Below are 22244 nucleotides of genomic sequence, written 5' to 3' on the forward strand. Positions count from 1 at the left end.
ATTTTCAACAAATATTGTCATGAGGATGGGAAGCTACCCCCACCCTTTAATTATTTGAGTAGTTTAATTAATAAACCGTGTCGGTATTTGATCCCACAACCCCGTCTCTTGGAAGGGGTCTGTGAAGCCTTCTAAGGCAGTGAAGGAGTGATGGGATGGGGTCCTTGCCTTTAACATAGGCTTTGTTTTCTACATGGTGAAGGTCACCTTTAGAGAGTTCCCTAGACAAATCCTACGTATAAGGCACACGACACGTGGGCTTTGCCGTAAAGGAGCCTTCGCGGTGCTTGATGCCCATGTCCGCTGAGTACAGTGGTGAATACACGCTTTCAACAGAAGCAGCCGATGCCCAGCGCTGCTGGCATTTTTGGCCTTGTGCCCCTCTGCTTTTATCCCCTCTCCTAATCTCAGGGATTAGGGTGGTCAGTGTCACTTTGCACGCCACCACAGAGGCCCCTCGTCATCTCTGTGTCTCTACCAGACTTGCTGCGCACTGGGGAGCCTAGCACTGGACCCAGCACTCCAGGAGTGGCCTCATCAGGGCTGATGGAAGGGCAGGATCATCTCCCTCAACCTGCTGATACAGGTTGGAAGGAGGACTGCTGTCCTCCTTCACTGCAAGAGCACAGTGCTGGCCCATGGTCAACCTCCAGGTCCTTCTCTGTAAAGCTGCTCTCCAACCAATTGCTTCCCCCCCCACCCCAGCCTACTCAGGTGCAGGACCCTGAGCTTTGTGAGGTTCCCAGCTCTCCAGCCTGTCCAGGTCTCTGAGCAGCAGCACAGCCCTCTGTGGCATCAGCCACTCCTCCAGGTTTTGCATCATCTGCAAGCTTGCTGAGGCTGTGCTCTGTCCCATCATCCAGGTCATTAATGACCATGTGAAACAGTATTGGCCCCAGTGTCACTTGGGGACACCACCAGCTAGACAACACCACCATTTGAGCCCGGTAGTTCAGGCAGTTCTCACTTCGGTGGCTGCCTCTCTCACCCATACTTCCTCCCTGGGCTGCAGCAAGGCGTCCACTGGCTCCTGTACCATCCTCGCTACAGACTTGGAGGCTTCTGCCTTGAGCAATGCTCGAGGCAAGAAGTTCCTGAGCACCAGAAACTAGCTGGCGATGCATGGGACTGCCATGGTATTCTCAGGTTTTTTTTTAGCATTTGGATTTTGCGTCTATTAATAATCCCCCTGCCTGAGTCATGCGGAGACACACTTACTGCATCGGTGAGAGCTGCCGCCTGGAATAGCAGCTGTGGAATATTTTAGGGAGCTGCGAGGCCAGCGTGGCAAAGACCAGCACCTCTCTGCAGAGCGGCGGGCAAGCAGCTCACCCAGATCACCCCCCAGAATAAATGTGGAAAGCTGCATGTGCCCTCGCGTCAAACACCCAGGGAGATGGCCCTTGGTGGAAATGGCTTTTTGACGTTAGCCCGGCCGAGGCCACCATCTGCTGGCGGCCCAGCTGCACCTGCACGAGGAGCTGCTGTTGATCTATAGGCAGAATCAGGTGAACTTCTGCGCATCTCCCTGCGACAGCCCCGTTACTGCCTGCACGCAGTGTACGGTGTGTTTTTAAGGGCATGACCTGGTTAAGAGCCTGCAGGCTGCAACGCTTCTTGACCTCGGAAGCTGAAGAGGAGCAGGAAGGCAGAGCACAGCGCATCTTCGTCCAGAATACTCCAAGCCGTTAATTCCTGATGTTCCCTCAACCCCAGGCTGAAGAAGCTGGGTATTTCATCTGCGAGGCTGGTAATGCTTCCTCCCTAAAAATAACAAATATTACCATCAATGATGAACGCTCAAAGACTTAAGTCTGGGGCTCCTGCATCTTTGTGGGCCGAGAGGTATTTTCTTATTCCTATCCCCAGGGAGGAAATAAATAAATACATACAACAAAACACACTCTATGGGAATTAAGGGCTATTGCAGAATCCCTCCCAACACAGAAAGGACACTGAAGGGTGCTGGACGTTGTGCACTCCGTACTACCTGTCCAGGTGGTAGCTACCCAATTCTCTTACGGAGACATCACTTGCTGAAAAATCAAGGTTAACCACCAAATCAACCGGGCAATGAGAACAGCTTGACCAGAATATTTACATTTTATTAAATCTTTACAATCAATTATAATCAAGTACACAATTATGTACACAGATTATATACATTTTAGCCCAGACTTTTACATCACAGTACATAGTTGCCCTTAGAAATATTGTATACACTTATCACCAGACAGTAAAACCCAACGATAGTGTTACAGCACCTGTTATTAGATAACTTTCATAAGAAAATATACGGCTGTAAATTGGGCTGGCTAAAAAAAAAAAAAAAATCTTATAAAATCCGAACATACAATATTTCATTCACAGAATGTTATTTTTTTTCTATGTTCTGACTGAGGCCGTGTGCAGAAGATGTCCCGTTGTAACTTCCCAGCGCACGCGTACCCGTGACTAACACTACGCCTTCAGGTGCATCGGCAGGAGGAGGAGAGAAACAAAGCCGGGCTCGTTTTCAAACTTCATTAAGAAACAATAAATGTAAACAATTAATATTCCTCTAACATCCAACGAGAAAGCGACTGGCTCGGCCGAGTTGCGTGGCACGGAGTAAGCGCTAGTTCCCTCTGCGACTCCCAAATTCGGTGTTCATCCAGTACGTACGAATAGGGAGGCGATTAGCGAGGGATGCAACAGCGATACTGCCCACGGAGCGGCCTTAAATGTTTACAAGCATCGCTTACGCCCCTCTCAAAGCCTTGTGATTAATACATTCTTTCCGCTTTTTAAGATGGCAGACGTTTCCTTTTCAGAGTGGTATGAAAAGGTTAACTAAAACCTCCAATTCCCTGTGAGGAATTACGAAGTGGGGGGCGGGGAGGGGGGAAATCTGAATAAAACCGTTCCCCTAATTTATTCTTCTTTCCCAAAAGCTCAACTTTTACCTGATTCAGTTCTGTAAACAAAGTGTAAACCCCACTTGTGAAACATGGCTATGGCTCTCATGATCATCTCAAAAGGTAAAGTAAAAACAAAAAAAAAAAAAAAAAAAAAAAAAAACCACAACAACACAACACCAAAGCCTTAAACAACAAAATCCACCCCCAAAACAAAGGGGGCGACGTTTATCTGAGGTAGGGCCACCGTCAAGCAGATGCTTCAAAATTCACCCCGCGCTCTGGGATTGGTAAAAAAAACAAAAAAAATCCCTGAAGAGGAGAGCACACATCTCCTGCTTTACCAACAGGTGTAGACGCAAAGTAGTTAAGATAGAAAAATGAGTTTGTGGTGGCAGGGAAAGCTAAGCTTTTTAAAGAGTTTCAGCTCTAAACATAAATTTTCTGAAGTTAAAAAAAAAAAAAAAAAAGCTAATTATGTTGACAGTCTTCACCTATTGACCAGAGGGTCTCTGCACCTAAAGCAATCCCATTTTCCCCCGGGAAGAGCTGACAGGAGGACGCAGCCCGCGCGGAAGAGCCCGAGGCGGCGCCGGGCGCCGGCGGGAGCTGCCCGAGGGGCCGCCGCCGCCGAGCTGCGCCAGCCCCGGGGTTTCAGCCGGCCGGGGACGGCGCCTGGCGGGGCTTCGAGCGCGGCCCGGGACCGCGGATCAGGGCTCCAAGCAACCAAGGACACTTAGGAGGCTCCAATGATCAAATTCCTTACGTGAAAAACCCCACATAAAACAAAACATATACATATATATATATATACACACATGTGTGTACGTATATATATATGTAACCTTCTCAACGGAAAAAGCTCAGCTGCTTTAAATGCCACTCATTCAGCTCAAACCTCCATCGAGTTATTTGTGCAAAGGAATCACAACTACATTTAAAAGCTAATTCATTTTAAAAGGACACTTATTCACTATTCCACCACTGCTTCATTTCCTCCTCAAAATCACCTCCTACTCTAATGATTTGAAGTTGTCGTTCCACTGATGTGTAATACTCTGATTGACTGTCATGCTCGCAAAAGGTGCCTGTGCGTTTTGATACCCTTGAAAGCAAGTGTCAGCAAGTATACCTGTATACAACGTGTGCCTGGGTTTTCTCCATTCATACCGTACACCAATATACATAAATAGATACAGTATGGCTGTACGAATTATCGGTTGCATATTCAGCACGCATTATTTCACCAGTTAAATTAAAGGTGCGCTTCTAATCGGGGCATTCTTTTCCCCCCGTTGTAAAGATTTATATTAACCTTGAGTTTTAGCCTGGTGCAGCATATAGGCAGTGTTAATTTATTCTTTAATATAAAACAATCCTTTGAATCATAACTCACTAAAAGCAGTTTATATAAATCAAGTTCATTAATTTTTGGCAGTTTCTTTGGACACAGTCAAAACATTTCTCAGTTGTTTAAACATCCCCGTTTAAATTTAAATAATGTTTTTCAGAAAAGGGGTAACACATGAGGACTCACACTTACCTGTAACAAACTCCCGAAGCATTCTTTCGATTCACACCACTAGACTTTGAACTACGGAATCAACAGCCAAAATTGTTGCACTTCACTACTGGTACTGGCCTCGCTGCCTTAAGTATCACACGTATAGAAGTTGCATTTAAAAACGACAACAAAGTCAAGCTGACTGTTAGAGGCAGAACTTGTAGAAAAAAGATTTTGTTAATTCTGATCTAATTGTGTTTAGTCTCTTTTCAGAGAATGTTACCGGTTCTGAATTCTGTATCTTAGGGTAGACCGAGCTTTTCAACCTGGAAGGCCAAAGGAAATACCTGTACTGAATGTCCGTCTTGTCCCCTCTACCTTAACCTCCAGCACAGTTTTTATAACACACTGGGAGCCTTTCCCTCATAGACCCCAAATTAGCACGGCTTTCGGTTTCCCTGATGGAGCTTACTAACAAAGTACACGCCGCCTTTGGTTTATACAGTGTCTCGATTAGAAATTAGAGAAGGGAAAAACTCCACGTCACCTTAGTCATTCCTCAGGGTAACAGACAGGAGCGATGAGCAGAATTACTGTGTCTCACTGTGATATGTCAGAACAAAATCAAGTTGCTTCTAGCTGTGTCTCAAAGACACTACAACTGGAAACATATGATTTCACCCGTTGCTATCCAGGAAGGCTTTCGATTCAGCACAGATCAGTGAAGCGGCACCTTGACTACAACAAAAACAGCGACTGACGTACTGCCTTCGAGTGCTCTCATCGATAATCGTTTAGTAGTATGTTAACCCCACTGCATTCAACTTTTGCCTTCCAGAGGCCACAGGAATTTGGCCTCTCGGAGCCTGGAACGCAGAAGTTGGGCTCGTTTGCCAAACGAGTCTCCTGGGTTACAGCACCATGCAATGGAGTCATACAAATGCTTCAATTGCACATTCCCATTTTTAAACAGGAAAAATTAAAACAATACAAAGAGCACGTGCTGGATTTCTATGGTATTTTCCAGGTGAAACCTGGTTGCTCATCACAATACTGAGTATGCTTCCTAGTTCTCTGATATCAGGGCCTCTCTTCTACCCAGAGTTCTCCATTTGTTTACTAACAAATAAGTTATTATTACAAGTCATAGTTCATCCTTTTCCATCATTTCAAATGCTTCTATATCTTCATTCCAGTCTGCTAATATGGATTCCATAGGCTGGACTTTATTATCCCAGTTAGCTTTGGACTCTGACTCTGTCTCAGTCTTTTGTTCCTGAGGCTGGTTATCCACTTGTGCACATTCCGGTTCTTGAGTACTAGCCTCACTTTCAGGGATGTAAGAATCCTGATTTGAAATGGAAACACTGTCACTGCCTGCGTAAGCAGGAGATAAAGGATCAGGCTGAGTAACCTCAGAGTCTTCTTCTCCTTCAGGCTCCTCACTTGCCAAGCCAACATCATGAGATGCTGAAGTAGTCTCTTCTGAGCTCTGCTTCTGTGAATCATTTTCAGACACTTTCTGGTCCATACTGTCCACTTCCAAGTCTTTAAGAGGAAGGGGAAAAAAAAGTTTTGAAAAAAAGCTAGAAAAGCAGCATTTTATTATACATTTCAAATGCAAGACCACTACCTTCAAAGTAGCACAGACTTTCTGTTGATATGAAGACTTAATGTTTTTAAGGAATAGACTTTACAGAGGGGAAGACATTTAAACATTAGAAAAGGCAACCAATACCGTAAGACCAGTGCTCCTGATCCTCAAACTTGACTAGTGGTTTCTGGGCCAGTGCTGGTTGCCACTCTTCAGTCTTACGCAAATACTCTAACCTCCATGGTGTGTGCACTGAATTTTATTACTAGATTTTAAAGCACTCCCAGATTCACAACTAGGTCCTACTTCTAAGCAAGCGGGAGATGCAGAGTTAATTTACTAGAGCATGAATTAAAGAGTGTCAAACCACCTCCCTCCTCACACCTGTGCTCAAAGCAACTAACACTCATTTCTCAAATATTGATTTAGGTTTTGACTTGACGTGAGCTCTCCAATTAAACTATTTGGTTTTCTTTAGAATTTAAAGTTTGTAACTAGTATACAAGACAAGAGTTTTAGGGAGTACAGCTTCATTTAACCCTTTTAATATAGGATACTTACTGCTATCAATAATGTAGTTTGGAATCGTTTTACCTTTAAAGATTGTTGCTGGGATTCCAAACGCAAGCACAAGGAGGGGGGAAGAAGCACATATGCATTACAAGTTCATTACAAATGCAGAACTATCTTTGGCATTTAGTAGTTTATTACAGCAGCTCAACCATAGTTAGAATAGACAGGAAGAATTTGTAAGCAGCTATAATGGAACAATACTGTAGCTTTCAGGTCATCACCTCTGTAAACGCATAGAAAATACGTGCTGTCACTGGTACATCCTAGAGATGCTTGTCCTCTACATACTCTGCTTCAATAAAACAATGCTACAAATATTTAAATACTGTCCAGAAGGGCTTACAAAAGGAAAACCTAGAAATCTGTCATATGCAAGCATTTTAATTTGAAGCGTATTAGCTTGTAGTTGTCTTGTATTATACAGGAAAAACCATCAAACTTCTGAGGTCAGCAGCCTTATCTCTCACGAGAACCACTTTCCCTTACATAGGCAAAATACTCAGCTCTTTTCTTTTGAGTACTGAGAATGCCACTTGGGAGCTTGATTAAGAGCGAGGCATTTACAGTGCGGGACACTGAAAACACTTAAATTATTCCTGACATGACTTCAGAGCAGATTATGACAAAAAGGGTTCAAAAGGAATCCAGAGGGCTGTACTGTCTTGTTAGTTAAAATGACATTTAGCTTACAAACAGCACTTCTGGACCTTAACAGTAAAGTTTGGAGCTCATAGTGGGGGTGGCAGGGGACAGACATCTTGGATAACAGCTTTCATATGACAAGCTAATACTGATGTTAAACGGAAAACTAAACTTACCAAATAACTCATTCTGTTAAGTATCAATAAAAATCACTAGTGTACATTTCATACTGTGCCAGCTGGCATAGGAAGCTATTTTATATATCAGTATTTTCATATGTGTGTATAAAATAGATATTTTATGCGCACACAAACACATACATATATAATTTATAAAATGAACCCTCCAACCCTTCCCCCACCACACACACACCCCCCCCACATGCCAACACCTCTTTCTTACCTCTATCTTTTGCTTTATCAGAAAGGAGCACCTCTACAGCCTCATATTCCCGGATTGCATCCAGAATAATATTTCCTTCCTTATTGAACAGGAAGAGCATGGGAATTGTGATATCATCTGTATTCTTTCCATCACCGGCCATTTGGAAGAGAGGAGCAGTGTCACTACTGCTTCCCTCATTGTCATCTAGCCAGACACACATAAAAGAAAACTCTTTTCTTAGAGAAAAAGACCACAACTCCAAACTGACAGACTTCAAGCAGCTTTCTGTTGCCCTTAAGAGAATTCCAGGTAGAAGAAAAGAAATTGGTTCTAAAAACCCCCCAAAAGACAGTATGTGTACCTGTTTTCTTTAACAATTTTGATTTGTGTATTAAGATTTCCTCAACAGTTAGCATATAACACTATGTCAGCACTCAATGATCCTTAAAAGAGTAACTTCTAATCTGCAAAGACAGTGACAATCACTCATCTCAACTCGTTTTGGCTGTTTCTTGCACAGAACTGGACATAAACAAAGCATTTCTTCATCTTCTGATATCATAGTTTGTGTTGGAGCACTGACACCTCAGAAAATTTAACAGCTTGTCAGCTTTCCAGCATCTCCAAAAACCTTTACACAAATAAAAAAAAAAAACTTATGTTTAATTTACCAATAACAATGCCTCCTATCGCTCCAGCTTTTTGAATGTTTCGTGCCTTTTCAGCAAACATACACTGGCCTCTTTGCATTAGAGCAATTTTCTCTTTCACTGCCTCAGGATTAGTGACCTCTGAGCATCCATTATATGGCTTAATGGTTGCAACAAATCCTCTTGTCTGTTTGAGGGAGAGAAAAAAAAACATTATAACACTAGGCTCAAGCTTGCAAGTTTCCTAAGCCTTTTAGTTTCTTTAGTGAATCCAATGCATTTAGTGTATTCTGTCACTTCAGAAAGCCTTTACCCTGGAGCCTGAGCTTTAGTTCTATGAAAGCAAAGAATGACTCTGTAAAAACTTGATTCTTTCATCCTTGTATTTCAACAGGACCTACTGCCTCCAATAGGAACTGCTGCCTGAGTGATATTTTTGTCTTCCATCTAGATGCAGCCCTTTATGAAAGTCTGCATAGCAGCCTAAATTTAAAAGGGCTTCTACAAATTCATGGCTGACGTAGCAGGAAAACCTTCCCTTCCCTTCAGTGAGCACCTCTTCAGATTTACACTGCACATTACATATATAGCACAAAGTCACACTACATTAAATCTTAAATCACAACTGATAACTGGGTATTGGAGCACAGGCTACAGATTGATAAGTCACTCACCTAAAAGACCATTTTCTGCCATTACTGTATCCTATCATTTTAATGATTGTAATTAAACCAACTTCTAGCTGATCAACCTGAAACAGCACCAATACTACAAAACTTAGGTTCACGAAAGAAAAAGCAACAGAAACCTTGGAACAGATCACACGGACACCTCACATACCCCAGCTTTGTGTTTGGACAAGTCCATTCCAAATTGTGCTGGCCCAGCAGTCAAGACCACCCTGCCGAAGAATGGATGGGAAACTATTTGAACAGCGCGAGGAGGTAGCTGTTGCTCTTTCTGTTGCTGACTGGATAGTTCAATCATTTCCTGCATGAACCGTAAGCCATCTTCAGCATCAAGTGAACTTGCTGCCTAAGCAGTTTTAAAGAGAGAAGAAAAAAAAACAAAAACCATCTTCTAAAGCATCTGACAAACTTGAAAGGAAAAAAAAAAAAAAAACACAAAAACCAAACCCGAAGTTGTGACTGCTTTGACCACTGCTTATATTGCCCACATTGGTACTTCAATGATTCAGAATAATGCTATTTTTATATCAGTTTTCTAACAAAACAATACTGCTGGCAAACATTCGATGCCATAAAGATTTGAAAACAGAGTGGCGACTCACTGACATTCATTCATCATCTCAGATGCAAGAGAAGACTGCTGAAAGAGAGTATTTAACTATTTAACAGTTTAAAATACAGCTAGACAGATCCATACTTCCTAAGCAAGTGGAAATATCTCAAACTGAAAACTATTATTTTCAGAAAAGATGCTGTTAACTACACTATTTTGAAGTTTTTATGAAAGGAATGGTGTTTCACTAAAACTCTAGTTTTCCATCTCCTGTATCTAAAAAGAAGTTAGTACTGATTTAACCAACTTTACACCTTTCAAAGCTGATGGATTTAGAGTATTCTATATAGAGAGAATATTAAGAAGTATTTAGTACTTTACATTTTGGGGGCCACATCTGGAAGTGAACTAGATTCTAATTTCTAAATATCAGTTTTCTATATACAAGCAAACTATCCACAGCCTAACTCAGTAGCTAAGTATCAATCTGCAGACAGTCCAAGAAAATTTCCAGCTACCATAAGGGTCTTTTTTGTTGAGCAAGCTGCCATTATGGTGGTATGGAAAAATAACACTAACCCAAACATGTTCCACAAACTCTAGGCTTAAAAAAAAATATACACACACACACATACACACACACACACACATACACACACACACACACATACACACACACACACACATATATATGTGTGTGTGTGTGTGTGTGTGTGTGTGTGTGTGTGTGTGTGTGTATTCTTTTTAAAAAGTAAATAGTAGAGAAAACTTTCCAGGTATGAATAGACTGCAAATGTGCATGTAGCAATGGCTAAGTGAGTCAGGTGTAAGCAGACAACCAGAATTGCATCTTATGAACAGCCTCCGCCTAATTTAATGGAAGTTTTATAAAAAGTGCTGCGAGAACAAAAAATTAGCAAGCATAAACTTATTTTATATAGTCACATATCAAGCTCACATGCTCCTCTACAGTCTGGCAGTCTCTCCTGAGCCTCTAAAAGTGTCAAAAATCAGAACTGGTAGGATTTTACTAAGAACTTCCAAAAAAAGTTACTGTTAGATCTTACTTGCACTGCATGCTGCACCAATTGCACTCTTCCATCTTTGAGATGAATCAAACTGACTCCCATCTTCTTCAATATCTCCAAATGCTCAGGGTTACTGGCCATGAAATCTCTGGCTCTCAGTGGTGGTTTTGGTCCACTTCCCAAACTCTCTTCTCTGCCAAAAGATAGAGATCAAAGCTTTAAGAACAGATTATTCTTGAGACCTTGCACACACTTTCACAAGTTATTCCTCTCATCACAAGACAGGAATTCTTTGGAATAAAACTGAGTACAAACTTCACTAAAATACAACTTCTCAGCCAAACTATCTTTTGAAAAAAATTATTAACATTCTCAATTTTGTAGTACGAAACAGCACACACAGTGTTGCTAAAAATGAAACTACCATACGTTATTTCTCATTTCTAAATCGTCTGCATTATTACAAGAATGACTGAAAACAGTTCTTCTAATAGAACTGCTGCTCAGTTTTACTCATGATGCATAAATATCAAAGGGGAGTCAGAAGGATAAACTTCCTCAACTTTAACAGACTGCTCTGAACTGTTCAAAATACCTAAGATTATCTATGGCGTTATTTACTTAATACAGAAAAGCAGTTGCAGAGATGTTCAGGAAACTACAGACATCAAAGATTACAAATCAAGACATTTTTCTCATAATAGCTGTGGTACAATTTCCTCTCGGGGCACATGACTTAAGATCCTTTGCTGTGAAAGATTCACCAGTTCCTGATGGAGACTAAGTTTGGCTGGCAATGCCAGAAGAACATAACTGATTTTTCCCACAGTTAGGCTATCCATTCTGAAAGAACTACAAACTCAAACACAGCAAGCCTGTAAGACTCCGATACATTTAAGTGTTTCTTTTCCCATGCATAACAGACAATTCCAGTCCCACATCAACAAAAGACAGCAAATATTCATCTTACACTCTGGAAATACCCCGAGGACAACTTTTATCCACCACATTTTTCAAAGGCTCACGAATACTCTGAGCAAACATAGGGTCATTTGGGAAAAGAATCTGGGTGTTCGGACAGGTCCAGTCAAAGTTACTGTCATCCAGCTCTGTGTATTCTGTAGTCTAAAATGAAAGATAAAGATCACATCAAAAATACAGGTTACATTTTTACAGTAAGAAAATCAAACAGACCTATCCTCAAGTCGGTGTATACAGGACATGCAGCTGCTGAAGACAAATTCACAACCACTCAGCTTCCAAGCACGCAGAATACGCAATTTTTTTATGCCTCACCTTGCAATGCTAAATAGTAACCAATGTACTACTACTCCTTTTTAGGGATGAATACAACACTCACTCTCACTTATAACTTACAGACCCTGCATCTGCAGTATCTAGACATTTTTCTGCAAAAACAGTTAAACCTCTACTAGCGAAGAGTGCATCTCAAAGCCCCGTCCTGACAAACAGCTAATATCCCCGTCCCTTCACGTGCCAGACGGCTGGAAAAAGTAGTTACGATTTCATTCGATGCTGCCAGGAGGCTGAGTGAACCAGCTCCAGTCCTTCAGTCATTCTTACTTCCCATTACTAAGAATGTCACACCTTTCCTCAAGCAAGAGCATTTTCTAAGTAATGTTCGAGAAGGTCAACTTTATTCATAAGATAATCCAACACTCTCACATTACAATTACAGATGGTAACCCAGTAGCTTCTTGTACATCAATTTTTTATATGAATGAAAGATTCTCCCCTGGGGAGCCTTATGGTCTCACAAATGTGTGCACTAGCAATGTTGAACCTATGTATAGCTTTAACATCTATTCTCAGAAAGATGACAGCTTAGGAATTAACATTTGTGCAAATCACTATTTTGTAACACGTGAAATAGTGCTGAACATGTGCAAAACGGAAAACCTGCAACCGGGCTGTTCTTAGTTCGGCAAGTGACTTATTGGATAACTTCGACTACTTAGTTTTCCCCACCTGTAAAAGTTAAGGTAGTAATTACTTACTGACAAAACACCCTCCTTACAATTGTTAACGAACTGAAACCAAATATTTAAAGGCTCCCTAAGATACAAGGCTTAAGGCTATTATTAATTTGTTGGAATAAAAACTTTCAAGTACTTATGCGCTTAGCATGACACACAGTAGTCTCCGTCACTTGAGAAGGAAGGTCTACAATACTGCAAACTTCAGTATAGTAAAACATGACCTTTTCTGCTTGAGGATAAGTAAAAACGGGATGTTGGGTTGCAACTACCAATTATTTCTATACTTCAGGTTATTAGTACTGCATTTGTATTAAAACTAATTTAGCCAACCACAACACATTTCATTTTCCCACCCATTTTCTTCCAGTAAATAAATTTCATTTAAAAATAATGCACTGGTCTTTATAATAGACTTTTAGCTATTTCTCACATTTTGTTGACACCACTTTAAATGGGATCTTTCTTGCTTTTGCATTAATCACATTAGCAGCTGTGACTTAAAAAGCTTCAACAAAACTGCATTAAGTTACCCCGTTCTCTTTTTAGACCTTTTACTGAACACTTGCTGTTCTTGAGAAAACTACATCTGTTAGGCAGTACTTCATTCCCACTACTGAGGTGATCCTGTCCATCTCAGCTACAGGTATCACATTCTCATGTTGGGAATAAGAATTACAGAACTGCCCTTCTTGACCCTTCAGATAACTTCCTGTATGGTTTGGAAAATGCTGGACACATCAAACTACATCAAACTAAAAACAGCAAAAAAGTTATATTGAAAGTGCAATCCCCCCTAAATTCATTCTGCCTTTTCTTCATAGTCTCCAGTTCTAAAACTTAAGGAGAAGAAATGTTGAATGTTCAAGGAAAAAACGTTTTGGAGAAAGAGAGTGTGCAGGATCTGCACCATCTGGGAACACTAAAAATCAACTCTACGACATGTTAAATATATTACTAGTGCTAGATGTTAAGAGCAAGTTATTTCAGGAAGTTCGTTCTTTCTAATGTTAGATTCTGTGAAACACGGAACATTCTACTCAGCTTTAAGATTTCTCCAAGATACATATATTTTGATACAACTTCTACATCAGAGGGGAATATTTCCGTTTTATTTCAGAGAGGACACACAGTAAAGGGGCAAAATAAAGAGTTTATGGCCCTGATGGCATGAGCACCTCCATCCACTTTTATTTACTTTGCTTGTCAACAGTTAGATTCCTGAAAGATAAACTATGCCATCTTAAACCAAGGAGACAAGTGTTTACAATATTTCATGGCACACTTGTACTCTTACAGGGCATTAAATAGGGTAAAGTTATTTGTAAATCCATTGGTGTTCTTACATTTTTAAAATAAAAAGCTTATTAAATGGACTGAGGCAATGAAATATTCCAAAGCTGTAACAGACAAGTACTCTATAATATTAACTTTGCATTAGCCTCAAAATACTGTTGCCAATTTGCAGAGGATCAGAATGTAGTAAAATAAAAACCAGAAAGGTTGCTGTGTCATTGTATATGCTTAAGAAACAAATTGAGAGTAAATGTGAAGATTTAAAAAATAAATAAATAGACTTATATGAACAGAGACAGGGAACGTGTACATTTTTAAACACTACTCGTATTCCAAAGCATTTCTCACAAGATCCAGTGGTACAAAATTCCACCTCAGACCACCATTTTCCTGGTTTATTTTCCCATTTCTTGTAATAAAAATGATTTAAAGTAGCATTAAAAACTGATTTAAGTTCTGAGCTGTTACTTACTGTATTTTTTTTAGATATTGTTTGGTTTGTAGTGGAAAGCCAAAGTGGTAATAGATGAGCTTCTGTAGTGAAGATATAATCTTCTATATCAAAAATCATGTCCTCCTTATCAGCAAAGAGTAGATAAAGATACTTGAACATCTCAGCCAGAAAGAAAGAATCCATTCTATAGAAAAAAAGGACACCCTTTAAAAGATATCCATATTTTCTAAAATGTCAGTGAAATAAATATACATACTGTTCCACCCTTAAAATGTTCATGATGTTGTTGTTGAAGTTAATTCCATCAGTGTTTCTTCCAAATGGAAAGAGGGAGGGAAATATTTCAAGAGCAGTTCAAAATGGCATTATAGCAACCCCAAATAAGCCTCTTTACAAACTTCTAGGTTTCCAGTTTATTTTCTTCAAAAGTAATTCATCTAGTGCTCTGAGACTAATGAAAGCAGAGCTTAAGATGAAAGATTATCAAACACTGAAAGTATTTGTGTTTAAGAGAATCTAGGAAATCATTTCAACATACAGACTATGACAAGTAAATATGGGTAATTTCGGGCTCAGGCATCAGGCCTAAGACAGAAAGTTGCACAGAAGTCAGTTAATTCCGTTATACAAACGGGGTCAGATTGTTTTCCAAAAATCTGCTAAAACGAACAACTAATCCTCAACACAGTTTTTTTTACCTGTCTTCATGACTTCCAGTACGAACATCCTTCATTGCAGCAAACCCACAAGGTACTCTTGCATACTTGTTCAAATTTTCAATGAGGGTTTTTCCAACTTCTAGATAGTAAGGGTCCCCTGTAGCCTGTTAAAAGAAAAAGAAAAAAGCACAATAAAACCCACACAGGTGAACTTAGACTTACTGTAAAAGTAGTAGCTTCTATTTTTTTTTCCACCTATTTATTTTAAACGTTCTGCTCTCCTGCCTTCTCAGACACAGTAAGATCTAGTTTATCAATACTACTAATAGACATAAAAGATCTCTGAAGTACAATTATACCACCCTTTTACAGACATGCCAATAAACACATGGAAATACTTAAGAAGCCTGAGACATTTGGGTGCTACTACGTTATTCTCCACAAAGTACAAGTGGCTTTGGCTCGCCTCTACAGAGAGCAAGAACAGTAACACCTAAATACCTTTAAAAATATGGGTCGTTGTCACCTGATGACTTTCTCTTTCATTCTAGGCATACAAAATAGAATTTCCGGAACAATTTGATACTTCCATCTTAAGTTTATACTCAACCAGCCCCAGTAGGTAAAATAAACTCAGATACGCTACTCGTTCTGCATTGAAATACAACACCAATAAAATTCCAGACACTAGACAAAATGACCAAAAACCAGAGATAAGAAAGTGATCTTACTTTATACAAGAAATAAGTGCTCTCTGCAAATTCAGGCCTTAAAGGATGCTGAGCCCAGTGAACTCTAAAATCTGTCGTGAAAGCCTGAGGCAGGGAAAAAAAAAGAGAACAGACAAAATTAAATGCTAGAATAAAACCTGTACAAGTTGATTTTGATTCCCAAATGAATTGTTTTACAGTAGCTGAAGTACTCCACCTGAAACCTGGAGTTCCAGTGGAGGACTGAGGACTCGACAGAGAGATAAGAGGCTACAGAAACAGAGACCTATGTCTAGTTAATACATTTAACCTAAAACGGTGCCCTAGTCTATTTAGTGTAAGTAAAATTTAAGCTGTGATGATGCCTGAACTCCTGCGCCGATAACCTTTTGCCAAGTGTTCGGCAAGCTGAGCTTGGCACGGCTCTGGGGGTGCCGGATAAAAATCTGCACCCCCAGAGCCGGGAGAGAGAGCGCACAGCGCTGCTCGAGGCCACCGGCACGAGCGCACGCCTGGCGCTACAGCCCAAGCAAGTACAGTACCCTGGTGAAGGTCCGCTACAGAGAGACTGGCAAGAGCTGTGACAAACACCATTTCTGCCAACATAGCTACCACCAGACTCTTAAAATGATTTGTCCATCTGAAGTGACAGTTTAAATCAGCTGTTTCTAACATACGAAATACCAGAGACCAGAGGTCAGTTATTTAAAGAACTTTCTAGGCCATATATTCACTCTGAATATTTTGCTCCCATAAAAAAGGCACCGGCAAAAGCTAATTTCTGTGATGTCTTTCATTCACTACTAGTTCATATTAGAGTATAAACGAAGTCTTTACTAAAGGGGATGGCATACTGGCTTAGATATAACTAACTTATCTTTCAAAATCTATTTTGAAAGTACAAAGCACTGAAAAAACTATCTAAAATTGCAGAGTCAAATCATATCATCTTAAAAGTACTCCAAAACAATCATTTCAGTGACTAGAGATCATTTTCTGGTCTCAACTTCTACATCAATTGAATCTGGTGTTAATTAAAATATTCTCTAAAAGTTACTAGCTTACACCAGAGAAAAGCCAAAGTTATAACTGGAGTTGGAAGTTCTCTCATTTATTCTAGATTATCACAGGAGACACACTTCAGCAGGCTTGTGTGTGCACAATTATCTTGTTCAAACAAAGTCTGCACGTGCAGTATCTACAGATCTTCCCTTGTACCTACTCTCAAGGCCATAATGCGAAGTTTCAGACCATTCCCTCAGATAATTTTAGCATTTAGTTTCCTTCCTTGTGTTTCTTGGGTTAATAAAGATAATACAATTAATACTAACAAGATCACAGTTATGTTACTAAGCAGCTACAGGTAAGGGTGTTTACATCAACTTACATATTAAAATGATTCAAGGTCAATTTTGAAAGGCTGAAGTACAAAGTCTAAGCAGTTATTATAGCAACAACTCCCACTACTATGCTAATTACAGCATAACTAAAGGAAAGATATTCCCTATCCAAAGTACAGTTGTCATACACGCAGAACTGTAAACTGATGAAGAAAACTCTGGAAATGAACCTTTGTTTTTAATGACACAAAACAAGACTAACATACCTCAGGAAGAAAGTTATGCTTTTTTATAACCTGGTATAGCATCTCATGAGTTTCTATAGCAGGTCGAATATCACCCTTCAACACCTAAAACACAAGAATGAAAATTAACACAAATTCACCTCCCACGGGAGCAATATGCAAAGGTAGGCACACTTACTGTTTTCACGTAAAACCACATACCAGTTTCTAAATTTCCAGCAGATACAAACTGTAAATGTTACCCCTCCCTGGCAGTGTAAGCCACAGATATTCCTTAGAACTTTTTAAGCAAAATCAGCGAGCTCATTAAGACCATAGCCTAAGCATGGAGGGGAAAAAAGAAAAAAAAAAAAAAAAAAAAAAAAAAAAAAAAAAAAAAAAAGGATCTCCATCATTTACAGAGACCTGGGAGATGTGGGAGATGAGGGGGAGACTGAGATGTAGTTTGTCTGAAAGATGTTACTGACAGACAAACTAGAAAACATAGTCTAAACTAGAAAACATAGACTACTAAAAAGGGGGCCTGATCAAGTGTTTTTCTGAACAGGAGTAAAGGGAGCAAACCATAAGGACATACCTTTCTTGACACTTAACACAGTCAGAAGCACATCATATTCTGGCAGAGAAGTGACAGAAGGATCAAGCATATCCCTTGTTCAGCATTTTTGAAAATCAAATTACTAACACTGACTTGTCAGCTATGTTACTGACAGGTTTGTCTGTTTACTTGTCATTAAATTTCATCTGCACATGGATTTAAGACCCACCTGCAAGCCTGGGAAGAAAGCTAGCAAAGAATCCATCCAGGTCCGAGCGTTTAGCATCGGTTTGTGAATATGAACGTCAAGAAGAAGAGGCGGCTGGCTAATGTATCTCATTATGGCATCGTAGTGCTGACAAACATCCAAAAAGACATGACCTTAAGTGATTAATATGTTTCCAAAAAAACCTCCAAAAGTTAAATCACAGGCTTGTGCCATTCTATTTCAAAATAAGAACAAGCATTAAACTCCAAACCATGACTGCATTTGGTCCACCTTCTAGTTTTGCAAATCAGAAGATAAGTGTAATACATACTGCAAAGCCCCACAGCATTACATACACAAGATACTTAACCTTTTCTAAGTAAAATACACATGAAAGTACTGCCAGCAGCCACATGATAAATGAGTAACTATCACAGTTAAAGGCTCTTTTGTTTTGACTGAATCTTAGAGCATACAACAAACAAAGCTGAAATTCTCCCCAAGACAGCTGTCTATCTTGTCTTCTGAAGCCCAGAACGTAAACCATAAGCACATGAGCTGAATCAATAGCTAGCACACTTAATAGACATAATTGAGGCTACATAAAATTATAGTGGTGGTTGTAGGAGGTTAAGAATATAAAATAAACATTTCACTTAAGGTGTTGTGACAGGCTTTTAACTACTGATACATTCCACTTATAATAGTGCTTATGATATAAAATAAAATATTTTTATTGGATATTGCCATTTTGTAGTATTTATGAAAGATTAATGATGCCAAGAAAGTTACATTTTAATTTTACAGACTAAGTCATCTAGTACATGTGTTTTTCATTTTGAAAGTACACTTAAACATATTTGGACCTTAGTGATCCTAAAATTACAGATCTGCAGCACAATGCAAGATCCAGAGTTTGATTTTCAGATCATCTTTGTTATTCTAGGACAGTAAGAAGTTATATCACAGTTTGTAACAAGGAGCCCTTATGTTGTTTTACAGAAACATTTGCAGTGTTAGTCTCCAAAACGTGGAAAGAAGTCCACAAGAAAATTCCAGCCTTTGTTGGATTGGGTCAAAATACTTGATCAGGTGACAGTTCACTCAAGATCAACAAAAAAAAGAGTATATTGAAAAGAGCTGGCACCATACAGAGGTCACAGAAATTCTGCTGAAGTGTTCTTCATCGGCTACGCTCTTACAGGCTAACAGTTGACTGACAACACAATTAGTCTTAGGTTACTCTTAAATCTAAGCAAGGAATTAACTTACTGTGTTAAATCTTTCCAGGAAACTGTCATCTCCCAGCAAGACATAGGCTTTTAATAAATATTCATAATATGAATCTATCCCTGCTCCAACGCCGCTATCTAGAAATAGCAGAAAATGAAAAGGCTGTTTTACTTCAATTAGCTATATAAATAATTTCATATGGTTTGATTTTAAAATGAAACAAAAAGCCTCCTATCACTAGCACTAAAGGCTATGCAGTATTAAGGCACATAATATGAACAAATTTGCACTTAAGCTAGATGTTTCCTTCTCTCATCTGACACAATGTTTCCACTGACTGGCATATACAAGTGAAGTCTTGCTTATATTATTTATATTTTTACTAGGTATTTATAGAAGAGTCCCTGAAAATTCACCTCAAGGCACTCCTCTCAGTATTAAGTGAATCAAAAATATTTTCTTTGCAATGAAAAAAAACCAACTTCTCAGTCAAAACACTCTTTCAGGGAAAAGCCAGGCCTTTTTGTGGCAAGTTTCTTCAGATCTCAAGCATGCACGTCCGCTTGCCTGTCCCATTAACATTTTTAAATAGTCTAGATAAATGTGCACAGGAAAAAGTTGAAAAAAGCAACAACAACAAAAAACCTCAAGAACTCCTTCTTCCTCCAAACCACCTGCAGTCCCAAATCCTGGAGTTGGAACGCCACACACCTTTGCGGACCCAATCTCCAGTGTGAATATTAATAGTAACGCCAACTAAATTGCTACTGCGTTGTCTCTTTTCCCAAATAAAATCAAGTGCTTTCCGTGCATATTCCTGCAACAGACAAACAAGAAAACTCATTAAATGAAACTACAGAAAAACAAAAGAATTAAGGGACGGACACAACAGATTTTTATTTTTTTTGTGTACTGAAATATACTATTTCATAGCATCTTATTTTCTAAGAAAGAATTATATAACTCAGCATTATGTTACATACACTTGAACAGTAAAACTTTCAGTCCACACTTAGTCATTCTGTTGCTAATTAGAAGGAAAGGTGCTCTTCTGTGCCACTGTTTGGCAACACACTATATGATCTTAGGCAAGTCACTAAAGCCCCTCTGCCCAGGTTTCTTAACCTGTAAAGCTGCGTATACAGAAAGGATATTGTAACCTAATTAAAGAGCGATTCAAAAATAAAAATGTTTCAAGAAACGTAACAGCCTTAGAATAAAAAAAAGAAAAAACAAAAACACTAAGTCTTTTCAGGCATTTCAAGGTGCAGCATCAACCTCTGTCATTAGCACGTAAACTATTTATGACCTTTATATATACAGAAAGGAAAGAGTAAGTTGAGAGTAACAGACAACAAAAATGGTTCTAGGCTGCAACCACATGCACCGGACTTTAGGGGCTGATTTCTGCCAACACTCAACACTGGCCTACCCGTGCTTCCACTAGGTACCATGGAATAAAATGAAACACTGGGTCAATACTGACTGCTTGCAAAAAAAAATCTAATCTGAAAGAGCGCTTTTTTTCTTAAATCATTACCAAAGAAACTATCTGCATACATTTCATTTCGCTTTCCAGTGACAATATAGGTATTGCAGAAATTCAATGGGACTGCTAATTGCGGCACTTTTGAAAAACCCCTCTTTAATGAGCAGCACAAAGCCCTGACCCTAAGAGCTTTATAACTTTTTCTTTACAAAAAGAAAGTTGTTACCTTTATTTTACTATTTTAGCCTTTCCTGATTTATGACAAAGAAAGCAGAAAAACATGATTAAGAACACATTTACTCTGTAGTTTGAGTAGAATTTTCATGCAGTATCCAAAACTCACCTGTTACCTATATTGACTACTATACATTTTCACCACTTAATATTCTTGAAAGCCCTGCAACTCAATCAATGTCTAAACAGACAATCTAATCTGAACATCAGAGCAACAGAGATACTTAACAGGAAAGCTGTACAAGACCAGTGAACACATTAATCTAGGCAGACAGTACTAGGACACAGTTTGGAGAGTATAAGTGCACAAATGTCAGGCCAGCACAATGTTTACTACTAGCAGTGATGTGTGGCAAAAAAAAGGTCTGCTTGTGATCAAGATTCCAGCTTTGTAGATAAAACTTGGCAAAGAAAATAATATATAAAGAGAACTTATTTCAGACTGAGCAATGAAACTGGAAAAGCTTTTTTTTTTTTTTTTAAATACTCTAACATTGTAAGTTGCATTAAAAAAAAATCTCACTTTTCTTCTTGCCAGTCCAACAAATGAGTGGTACCCCTCTACCCAAACACTTTGCAGATATTATTCTTTAACTGGAGTCTTCAGAACATTATAATAATACAGAAGTAAACAAGGTTAAATCCTTTAAAGAAAATTACTTCCCATTTTAAAATACAAGATAAAAAACACTTCTAGGGGAAAAATAATCATAGTCACAACATATCTGAGCACACAAACTTTCTGTGCAAAACATAAAATATGCATCCGTTTGATGAACCCAAAATTATTTTTCCCCAAATCCACAGAAATGTAACAGAAAACTAATGCATACGTAATCCCAACAAATAAGAGAACATGAAAAACAAACCTCAAATACAGATGTTCCTGTGAATCGGCTTAAAGCTGCAAACTCAAGGATCAAAGTACCTGCACAAGCAGTGCAGGTATCTGTTTCTGTTCCTGTTCGTGCCTCTGGATGTCTTACACCAAATTTCAAGTTTACCTAGAGAAAAGCAGAGATTATCCTCATTACTTTTACTAGCTGCAAGTCACATTCCCATGACAGATCTATATAGCAACCAGACAATCCACACTTCTCCTAGAGGCAAGAAAAAGGACTATTCTCCTCCATCCCCATCAAATTTGCTTTACCACCATACTGTCAACTCAAACATGCATATGAAATTATCCAGAAGAAACTTAATCTCCCAAAACTAGGACTGGCCCAAAAGCTAGTCGCCTGGTTCATCAGATGTTTAAATAAAAGAACACCTCCCTGAAAATCAAATTCTAGCAATTTATTTACCAGCAAGCCAGAACATCTCA

At 39.2% G+C, this 22244-nt stretch overlaps 1 protein-coding gene across 7 annotated transcripts in view; it reads right to left on the reverse strand.

Annotated features, from left to right (window-relative positions):
• Positions 1-1699: 1699 nt before the first annotated feature.
• Positions 1700-22244, reverse strand: part of EDEM3 (ER degradation enhancing alpha-mannosidase like protein 3) — a 32807-nt gene continuing 12262 nt past the window's right edge. For 4 of the 7 annotated variants that reach the window (XM_062581195.1, XM_062581197.1, XM_062581198.1 and 1 more), the window contains 14 exons: positions 21787-21921; positions 19906-20011; positions 19234-19331; positions 17983-18108; positions 17237-17320; positions 15652-15735; positions 14960-15084; positions 14280-14445; positions 11485-11639; positions 10554-10707; positions 9085-9279; positions 8266-8431; positions 7613-7798; positions 2088-5949 (listed from right to left, as the gene is read on the reverse strand). In XM_062581195.1, the coding sequence (XP_062437179.1) occupies positions 5546-5949; positions 7613-7798; positions 8266-8431; positions 9085-9279; positions 10554-10707; positions 11485-11639; positions 14280-14445; positions 14960-15084; positions 15652-15735; positions 17237-17320; positions 17983-18108; positions 19234-19331; positions 19906-20011; positions 21787-21921 (2184 nt within the window). In that variant the 3' untranslated portion in view covers positions 2088-5545. Of the gene's footprint in view, positions 1765-2087; positions 5950-7612; positions 7799-8265; positions 8432-9084; positions 9280-10553; positions 10708-11484; positions 11640-14279; positions 14446-14959; positions 15085-15651; positions 15736-17236; positions 17321-17982; positions 18109-19233; positions 19332-19905; positions 20012-21786; positions 21922-22244 lie in introns of those variants that run through there. The other 3 variants (XR_009959073.1, XR_009959074.1, XM_062581196.1) reach the window with 3 other exon arrangements.

The sequence above is a fragment of the Rhea pennata genome, chromosome 8 (assembly GCF_028389875.1).
Source record: "Rhea pennata isolate bPtePen1 chromosome 8, bPtePen1.pri, whole genome shotgun sequence".
Taxonomy (NCBI): domain Eukaryota; kingdom Metazoa; phylum Chordata; class Aves; order Rheiformes; family Rheidae; genus Rhea; species Rhea pennata.